General features: G+C 43.8%; 1 protein-coding gene across 3 annotated transcripts in view; it reads right to left on the reverse strand.

Moving 5' to 3' along the window:
* TNRC6B (trinucleotide repeat containing adaptor 6B) overlaps nt 1–9,962 on the reverse strand; it is a 230,511-nt gene extending 220,549 nt beyond the window's left edge. Inside the window, exon 1 of one of the 3 annotated variants that reach the window (XM_033117608.1) lies at nt 9,719–9,962. Coding sequence is in view for 1 of the 3 variants with exons in the window: in XM_033117607.1 (XP_032973498.1) it covers nt 9,343–9,354 (12 nt within the window). In the remaining 2 variants the exon portion in view is untranslated. Of the gene's footprint in view, nt 1–9,342; nt 9,442–9,583; nt 9,682–9,718 lie in introns of those variants that run through there. The other 2 variants (XM_033117609.1, XM_033117607.1) reach the window with 2 other exon arrangements.
* Nucleotides 9,963–10,471: the final 509 nt, after the last annotated feature.

The raw sequence follows: 10,471 nt of genomic DNA on the forward strand, positions 1-10,471 counted from the left end.
CATTCTCTTGTTTTGTTTTTTGTTATTTCTACAAAGAGCCTTTTCACTAATTCTCTGGGTATTTTAAAAGTAACGTTTTCCTCTCTAGGCCCATGTTTCCACCATACAGTGCAGAATGTGGGGGCAGAAACAGACCTCCACTCTTTAAATGAATCCACAGACCCACCTGCCTGGTTTAAGCAGGAATCAGTAATTAGTGTGCCCTTTTGTTTAAGGAGATAGAGCCAAACTGCAAATAAAAACATCGTAAATTTTAAACACTTTGGTATAAAAATATAAAATTCTTAGAGCAAAAAGAAGGTTGACAAAAGAGCAGTTGGTGAAAGATTTATTTTAAAATCTGTTGTCCATGGTACATCTAAGTGGAGAGATTCTATATTTAGAAGTTCCACAGCGATATACATCTGGGTAAAATATCTCCTCACGAAAAGGATTTATTACTGAGCATGATACACCATCAGCAAGATTTTCACAGGAGGAAAAACATCTAGTTCCTTGGGGAGCTTTTTCAACTTTTACTTTTTATCACCTTCCTCCACTTCAGGACCCAGCAGATGCTCAAGACATTTCTCCTGATACACTGACCTGAGCCTAGTTAGGAAGCCTAGGCCACTTCCAGTTTTTGAGGTTCTTAGTATGTTCTTAAGATAAACACATGCCAAAACAACACTATAAAAATTACGTTCTATTAAATGCATACATTGAATCAATTAAAACATATTTAGGAAAAGAATACAATGTACTATTCACACGGTACTGAATTAATAAGCATGTTCATTTGTCATAAACCAGATACTATGATCCATAACAGGAACAAGTTTAAAGTTATCATCAATATCTTCCTTCAATCCTGTGAATTTGTCTCTTAGACTTTACACCTACTATGTGCAAACCATCCTGTTGGGTGCCATAGAAAAAGCCAAGTAATATAAACCCGTTTTGAGCTCAAGGTATCCAAGAGAGAACCCCTGACATGTCTGTCCCTCTTCTCTAGTTGAGCAACTACAAGGAACTTCTACCACCAGTGCCCTTGAGAGGAATCTGGGGGCTTTGCCCACCAATTACCTGCTACCTTCTCCATTCAGGCAGCTTCAATTTCTCTTTCTCTCCTGGCTTCTTCCTACATACCTTTAAATAGATTTTCTATCTTACCTTAAGATGTTGCCTTCTCAACCTCACCCTGCTTCTATTTTCTTACCTTCTTTTCCAAACATCCTAAAATAAACTACACTCATTGCTATCATCCATTATCTCCTTAGCCCCTTGTAATCCAGGTCAGTAAGTGAACATACAGAATTTGTAGCCATCAACATTACAATAGTCAGTCAGTTAGCATCTTCTGGGTCATGATAAGCACCACCAGGGCTTAATCACCTCTTTTTGTGAAAAATATCAAGCTCCGAATATGCAAAGCTGAGAATCACTGGTTAGCCAACCAAGTACAGACATCCCACAATTATCCATGCAAACAACATAGTGATAATAGAATGAAAGTGGCAAGAGATGGGGTGAACTGGGGAAAAGGAGACATTATTTAAGAATAACAGCTGCGAAAGAGAGATGGAAGGGGACATGAAAGCAAAAAGTTATTGAACTAAAGAGTAAAATGAAGGAAAATGGGCTAGATTTCCATTCAGTGACCCTTCCTTTCTTCAATTCTGGTTTAGAGTCAAATTAAACTAATGCTAGTTCACTGAACCACTTGGAGACTTCTGTACTGTGAAGACTTTCAAGCTGCAGAAACTGTCTTTCCCAGTACATGTACCCAGAGATCCTTCTGGGTAATTCTGTCTGATTTCATCCCTTTCACTGATTCAGTAACTGGCCCTTGTGAGATGGATCAGCACTCACCTCAGGTGATTAAGAGGTCATTTTCTTTACTCTCTCCAGCTCCTAGAGATAAGCTTAAATGAGTCACCACTTTCTAACTCCACCTGAAATCATTTGCATGGTTGTAAGTACTACACTCAAGCATGTTAACTACGTGACAAGCACCATTCTGGCTTATCTTCTTTGAATGATACTTAATAATTCCTTTATGAATTCTAACGTACGGAACCACCCAATCCTATCTCAGGCTACTTCCAGTTCTAAAACGCAGTATAATCTAAGAGTCTGAGTCTGACATGTCCGTTAGCCCTTAATTTAGTTGTTGGCCCTGTACCCCAACATCAGCTGTATCGAGCATCCGACTGAGCTCGTCCCCACTCTACATACTGTACTAACCGTGCTCCTTCGCGCCTCCGCACAGGCTGTCTCCTCGGCCTGCAGGGCCCTTTTCCTCCGGGACCGTAGTGGGAGCGTCACCTTCCCTGGAAAGACTTGTGCGCCCTCCCACTTGTGCTGATGACTTTCCTTTCCCCCCTGCGCCATCCCTTGTACTATCTATTACAGCACTTATGACACCACACGGCCCTCATCTGGGTCCACGTGTGCCTGCCCACCAGGCTGGGCACTCCTTGGGAGCCAAGATCTCTTCTCATCCCCTCCTCGCGGTCCTGGCATCTAACTTAGCATTCGGTACATGGTATATACATTCAAACATTCAGTGAGATTGTAGGCATGTGAGTCCCTGGCATATAAAAAGATTTTTAAAGAAATAACCATTCTGATCATTTCTGCTAATAAGGATTAAAAGGATACTCCTTAAACTCTACAATGACTAAATAAAATTTTCCGAGAAATTAAAATTTTTAATCACAATATTCTTTCTGTAATCTTAAAATGTTTACCTACTAAAAGAAACTAAAGAAAAATATAACCTGAAGACAATTTTTTAAAAAAAACAAACCCTCCCTGAAGCCATGTACTTAATGTACTTAAACCACTGGAATGACCAAGGTTTTTTAAAATTCTATTTTTTAGTTCTCTTTTCTAACTTTATTTGAAAAATGTTTATTGAGGATCTACTATGTGCAACTTACAGTGCTAAATACTGGTGATATAAATGTGAACAAAATAGACAAGGTAGATTTATTCATACAACTATGTTCTAGCAGAGAAACAATACACAAATTAAATGATTATTTAATTACAATTGTATTAAGCGTTCTGAGTGTGTAAAAGGAGCGTATCTCATTATCAGGGATGATTAGGAAGTCACTAAAGAAGTCACATATAAACTGAGCTCTGAGGATGAAGAGGCATCAACTAAGGTCAGAGCGGGGGTGGGAGTGGAAGTGAGGGTGGGGGGCTTATTGGCCATGGGATTAGCAAGTGCAACGAAGAGACCCTGAGTGGAGAGGAATATGCATCTCAGGACCAAGAAGAGAGTCAGTGTGACAAGAGTACAGGCAGCGAAGGGGAGAAAGACAGGAAAAGAGGCATCTTCCCCGGGCGCTCAGGGAACAAGACAGACCAGATGCTTATTCTCATTGAGTTTAGATTCTATCTAGAGGGTGGATGACAGGGTTTGGGGGATTCATTAACAGTTTAAGTAGGAAAGAAATATGATCAGATTTATACTTGTTTTTAAGTAAACATTTTATATTCGAGGTATAACATACGTATATAGAACAGATATATAATTTTAAAAATTATTCTTGCTGCAGTTTCAACAATTCTGAGGCAGAGAATTTCCTACTTACAAAAGAAAAACAGATTCAGCAAAGCTAAGAATTTATTTGAGGTTATTTATTCAAACATTTGCGTGCCTACAATATGGCAGGCATAGTACAGTGTGAGCTTAGGGATGCAGAGATGAGTGTGGCACAGTCTTGCTCTTAAGAAGCTCACAATCGAGTAAAAGAGGCAGATCTAGAAACACAATAAAGTGCAGTCCGTGCTAGAAATGAGTCAAGTATAAGGGGGCAGAAAGGGATTAAAGCTCCCTAGGAAGAATTAATCATTTCATCTCTGTGTTAAAGAGGCATTTTTTTCATACGTTATATAGTACTTGACTTCTCAATCGTTCCTGTGCATGGAACATAGCAGGTACTCAAGCAAGTGTCTGTAATATAAACCAACCTAGGACTAAGTTTTAACTCCTAGCTCAGTGCCTTTCCATAATCAACTGCGACCCAACTCTGGAAGAGTATGCATTAATTCCAAGAATCTTTGTTTGAAGCTGCTTACAGAACCAGTTTACAAACCACAAAAGAAAATAAGTCTCGTTAAATTAAAGCTAAACCTCACTTTTGACCTAGCCTGAAAATCCGTAACAATATCTAAACAGTTATTTTTTAAAAAGCAAATCTTCCTTCATAAGAAATGCTCCTATGAAGACAATCAAGAAAATATGCCATATACTCCTTCATAATTCAGGATCTCTGTCCTCAAAGGACTTATATTTCAGTTTCTAATTAAAAAGATAAAACATAGCACATAAAAATAAAACAAAATGCAAAGTAGCATTTGTTCATTTAAAATACTTATAGACTGCCTACTACAGGAGTTGTCTTATGGATGCAAAGATGAGTAAGACAAAAGCCTGCTTTCAAGGAACTCATTGTCTTATGGGGTAAGCCGGTAATACACAGCCCAAAATAATCAGGGCTGTAATTCAGCAGGTACAGGCAGAGGGGAACACAGAGGCTGTGTAAAGATGCCGTCGGTTCTAATCCATCAGGCACCTATCTCCATTGCTCAGTACCCACGCCTTACCAGTTGTTAAATATTTTTAAATTACCCCTGATTATAAAACAACTGATAAATATTATAAGTAACTGCTATATGAAAAAACAATGACACACAAAAAAATAATATTAAAAGAGTTCAGAGGAGGTATTAAGAACTGAAATTCAGGGATGGTCTTGTGATCTCTGGGTTTCTCAGCAAGGAAGGGTAGCGTCTGTGGAAAAGGAGCTGGTTCTAGGTAAGGGGACTAGTTATCAAAAGGCCAGTGGCTGGAATTAATTACCCAGGTATCGACCTTCAACTATGTGGAGAATGTGGTTTAGAGCTATGCTGTCCAACATGGTAGCCATTCGCCACATGTGGCTACTGAGTACTTGACACGTGGTTAGTCTGAATTGAGATGTATTAAGTGAAAAATACACTCCAGATTCAAAGACTTCACATAAAAAAAGAACGTAAAGCATCTCAACCTTTTTTACTGATTGCATGTTTACATAATATTCTGGATCTATTGAAGTAAATTAAAATACTATGAAAATCAATTTCACCCTTGCTTTCTACATTTCTAATGTGGCTGCTAAGAAAGTTAAAATTACATATCTGGCTCATATTTGTGGCTTGCATTCTATTTGTCCTGGACAGTTCTATTCCAGAGAGCTTTAAATAACAAGCTAAAGAGTTTAAACCCTCCAGGCAATGAAACACCATTGAAGATTTTCAAACTTAAGTGCCTGGGGTAGATTTGGAGAACGCAGGAAACAGAAACCAAGCACTGTTTCAGGAAGATTAGTGTGGGGGAAATCGGTAGGGTCAATGTCAAAAGGCTGGTAAATGTCAAAGGGTAAGCAGGCTCAGCTGGAAGGTACATAAGGTCGTTAGATGTCCCACGCTGGGTGGAGAGAGGAAGAAATCAAGAGCAGGGTGAGGTGAGAGAAGAATAACAGCTGCAAATGCTGACCCAGCCTGGATAACCAAGGTGCACTGCTCAGCAGACTTGGCGAGCTCCGCCACTGGTTTAGGTTGGATCTACCCTGGGTCAGTGGTAAGGGCTCCCAGGCGGACGGACCAAACAGAACAGGATAGGTGTCCTCTTCAGCAATTTCCAATCTCTCTCTACGCAGCAAGACCTCCAACAGTGGAATCAAGTCCCAGAGGAGGTAGGAGGTAGAAAGAAAGGCTACCAGAAACTACAAGATAGCAATAAATATAAAATCAAAAGCCTGGCCAGAATCACAGAGCCAACAAATATTTACTGGGAGTTTGCTGAATGCCTAATTTTTGACTAGGTTCTGGAGACATGGGAAACAAAACAGACATGGTCCTGAATCACAAATTGTGGTGAGAACTATGAAAAAAGAACAGGAACTCTGAGAGACCTGAAGGTGGATGGGGGTAGTGGGGCAAGGTCATAAAGAGGGGACGGTCACTTCTCCTCTGAGGAAGTGACAATTTAATCTGAACCCTGAACTCTGGTGGGGGAAGACAAGGGGGAATCAAGGGAAGAACAGCCCAAGCCAGGAGACTGGTAAGTACAAAAACCTTGAGGCTGGAAAAGGCTTGGGTAATTCAAGAAATTCAAGGAAAAGACTTAGGTAATTGAAAGACAGAGCAGAGTTAGAAGTTCAGAAGCGGGGGGGTGGGGGGACATAAAAGAGATGACAGAAGGTTGGCGAGACAGGTGGAGGCCAGATCCTGCCGAGCCTCATAGCATGAAAAATAATATCCCCGACGGCCTGAGTGCAACGGGAAGCTCTGAGGGGCTCTGACCAGGGAAGCCGTCGGATCCTGATGGGGTTCTAAGCGCTCCAACTACCTACGCTCGACTAAGCCTACTGAACCAGAGCCGGCTTGGCAGAAAGGGGCAGGAGCCGGTATTTGTAGTTGAGTAGCAGGATACCAGGTCTGGGATAAGGGAGTTTATTATAAGGACCTCCAAGTGTTCCAAGGTTGCAAGTTTTGGGAAAAGGATTGCATCACTGAAAAATACAGAAAAATCTGATGTAAGAGCTGGTTTGGGAGGCAAAGTTAGACATAATTTTAAGCACACCGAGTATAAAGGAGTAGCAAAGAATTACAACAGGTAAGTACGGATGTTGTTTGGAGTATGAAAGAGAGATCAGGCATAGATATGCAGGTTAGTAGACAGAGAGGGTGATAGATACTGCAAGTACCAAAAATAAATGACATTTTCAAGTAGAAAAAGAGGAAAATAAAGCAATGACAAAAGGAGCCTGAGCCTGATTCTTAGTGTTTGTCTCTGAGACAAAAGTTAAGAGAAAGGTGTATCAAAAGGGATATACAGCATGAGGGAGTTTTTTTGGGGGTGATGGAACTGTTCTGTATCCTAATTGTGGTGTTGGTTACGTGAATCTATACATGTGTTAGATACGTTATATACATTCACAGAACTGTATATACACTGAAAGTCAGTGTTATATTATTTTAAAATTAAAAAAAAATTAAGGGGGTGGGAGTACTCAAAAGGACTGACTGCTGAAGGGAAACAGAAAAAGATGCTCTGGGAAATTGAACCATTAGGTAATTTGGCAACCTTGGGAAAAGCCTCAGTGAGTGGTGAGGTTGGGAGCCAGGCTGCAAAGGATCAAAGAATGACTGAGTGGCAAAGGGAAGCAGTAAGTGTAGCCTCCTCTTTTAGAACTCTGGAAATGAAAGGAAGAACAGAATGGTACAGCAGCTCAAACAGATACGTAGAACTGGAAGATTCAGCAAACTGGAAGAGCCAAACTTACACGACAATTTAAGTATTCTTCTAGAATATGCGTTTTGCATATGGATTAACTTTTTTATTGTTCCATTAAACTAAAACTGCTAAAATGAACCTGACGTCATTACATTTTTAACTCTGCTCCTTAGTCAACTAATATCTACTGTGACATGCCAAGCACTGTGCTAGATACAAAAGTTCCTGGTCCCTGGAAGAGCACACAGGATTAAACACCACAGCAAGGTAGTGGAGCAGAAATCTGCACAAAAGGCTCTGAGGGCCTTGACCTCCAAATTAAATGCATTTTATTTCTCTTCATAAAAATTAAACAGAGAGGAAATAAAAACAAAGCATAGATGTACTTCGGTTAAAAAAAAGTTCTAAATTTTTAAAAACTAAGGATAAGTTGAACATTAAATTCCTAAGTTAGGTATGGACAACCTAATCATCAGTGGCATCTCCCTTTATTACTCCTCTCTACTTTTCAGTGCCCTTTCCATACTTCTTCCTCTGGATAATTTAGGGGGCAAAATGGAACAAGCACAGGCTTTGAAACCAGACAGATCTGAGACTAAATCTATGCCCTTGAACTTTCTAGGGACGTGATTCTTGGAAACTCTTTCTCTCATCCATAAAACAGCAATGACACCTACCCCACAGGCTTGAGGTAAGGATTAGAAAACAATATATAAAGAGGTTGGCATATGGGAAGTACACAATAAATGTGTTACTACCATCAGAACAAATAGTATTCTTCTTATCTAAAATATTTTTAAGTGCTTCCTTTTGAATGAGGAGAAAAATTCTTTTGTTTCAAGGGCATTACACTCATCTGTTACCTTAGAGGAACAGCTTGGGAATTTCTTCTCCTTAAGTCCTATCACAAACTACTCTGCTCAAATAAAACGATGTTTGGGACAAGCACTAAAAAACGGTCAAGAACTAAGAAAATACAAAGATATCGTTATCATCGCTGCGTCCCCAGTGAGACAAGCTAGTCTGATTTGTGTGCTGGATATGTGCGTTAGTTAGTGCAGGGACCTACGTGCATATCCCTCCCACTACCTACCTAGCAATACTACACACTGTAGAGGTGCAAGGTCATGTGCTAAAAGTTCTGCTTTTCATAATGCATGTACATAACACTACCAAAAGAATAGTTAATACAGTCTCAAAACCACGATCTTTGATGCTTCTCCAAATCAATGGGAAACTACTATCCTACTGAAATACCCCACAACTTAACGATGAAGAAAATAGCCTACGTTGTTAAAACTTGAACAAAATGCTACGACGTGCGCCTTATTTCTGTACGCTTAACTGCTGGGATGGGGGGCAACTAATAACGTTTTATTCACTGACTATGGAGAAATATCTCTGGCAAATTTTGTGTCTAATTTTGCTTATACTGTAATATGAATGACCAACTTGAAATTCGTCTTGTCCCTCGCTCATTCTCTAGCACAGATGCTAAAAAGCCATAAACAGCCATAAGATACCTGAGAAAGCAAGGTGCCTGAAAAGACCCCGACGGGTACCCTGCGTCCAAAGAAGTCAGGATGGGCTGGTCCTGAAGGCGCCTGACAGGACGCTACCGTTACCGGATGCCTACAGCCCCTGAGTGGACTTAGCCCACGGTGGGCTAATAACCCCGCCGGTATGAAATAAAGGGCGCCACGTCAGGGGAAGGCAGGAAACACTCCCCGGGCTGTTTCGTCCAATGTTATTCCCCCTGCCCCTCGTTTCCTCGTGGAAAATCTGAATCGCCTCTCCACGACAGCCACACAGGCAGGGTTCTGGGATGGGGTGGGGAGGGAGCGAGACGCCCCACACACCGCCCAGGTTAAGCCGCGAAACGCATTCACTCCGTCACGCAGGTCCGGCACACAGGCGGGGATCGCGAGGCTTCGAGGCCTGACGCCTCCCTCGCGGGCCTCAGCTCTCAGCCGCGACGGGGACCCTTCCTTACCCCGGGACCCCCCAGCTACGGGAAGCGAACCCGACTCGGCCAGCCCACCCGGAAGCCCTCCCCCACCTCACACCTGCAGGCGCATGACGCCCAGAGCCGTGCGCGCCCGTCCGTCCCGGCCCTGCCCCCACGAGCGCCGCTTCCCCGCGCGCCGGACGTCGCCTGCGCCCCTCTCCGCCCCGGGGTCAAACCCACCAGACGCCCGCCCCTCCGGAGCACGCGCTCAACGCTGCCGCCCCCGCCGGGCCCCGCGCGCGCTCACACCCCTCCCGGCCCTCTCTCCGCCGCGCGCGCTCGCTCGCGAGGACACGCACACTCTGCGCCTCAGCTTGACAGGCCGGGCCGCGCCGCGCGCTCCCGCGGGCGTCCTCGCCCACCCGGCCGCCCAGTTCTGTCTGGCGGTGCGCGGGGGAGGGGAAGGGAGACAGTGGCCGTCGGTCCTCACTCACCGCCGAGCCGTGCGGGCTCCGAGTGCGCGGCGTTCCGCTGTGAGGCGATGCGCTACGATGCGCGCGGTCCCCGCTTCTCCGCAGGCTATGGAGGAGACGGAGTAGGGGTACTGAGGAGCGCGGGGGTCAGTCTCTCCCGCTTCACCTCCCAGAATCACGGGGACCCCAGAAACTAAAAACAAAATAAACAAACTTTCCCCTCCGCCTCCCTCCCCCAAAACCACAACACAAACACTCAGGGGCCCGCCCACAGCCACACTTCATTGGCCGCAGGGAGAATGCCTCTGGCTCTCACTGGCTGGCTTTTGTGCTCGTCAAGCTGCTGCTCCGCCCCTCCAATTCCTCGCGGCTGCCGTCGCCCCTCATTGGTCAATTGCTTCCCGTTTGACGAGCTAGGATTGGCTCAGCTGCCTGCGCCAATCATTCGGGGACACACCCCCTCAGCATCCCAGAGGCCGCTTCCTCGGTCGCAGACCGGGAGAGGCGAAGGGGAAACTAGAGCATGATGGCGGCCTAATTCGCTTGGCGCAACCATCGTCTTTTTCCTTGTTTTAGCTCATTAGTGCCTTGCCCTCGCGCACAATCCCTTAAGGTCTTCTCTCCATCCAGTACTGCCTAATAACGGAATGTATACGTGCCGGCTGCTTGATTTATCTCCTCCGAAGTGCTGAGTGTGGGCTGGTTGTGCGTCATTGGACTGTCAGGATGTCACTCCTTAGTCAAATCTTCAAACTATTGGTAGAACAGCAAGAA

The sequence above is a fragment of the Rhinolophus ferrumequinum genome, chromosome 10 (genome assembly GCF_004115265.2).
Source record: "Rhinolophus ferrumequinum isolate MPI-CBG mRhiFer1 chromosome 10, mRhiFer1_v1.p, whole genome shotgun sequence".
Lineage (NCBI taxonomy): Eukaryota > Metazoa > Chordata > Mammalia > Chiroptera > Rhinolophidae > Rhinolophus > Rhinolophus ferrumequinum.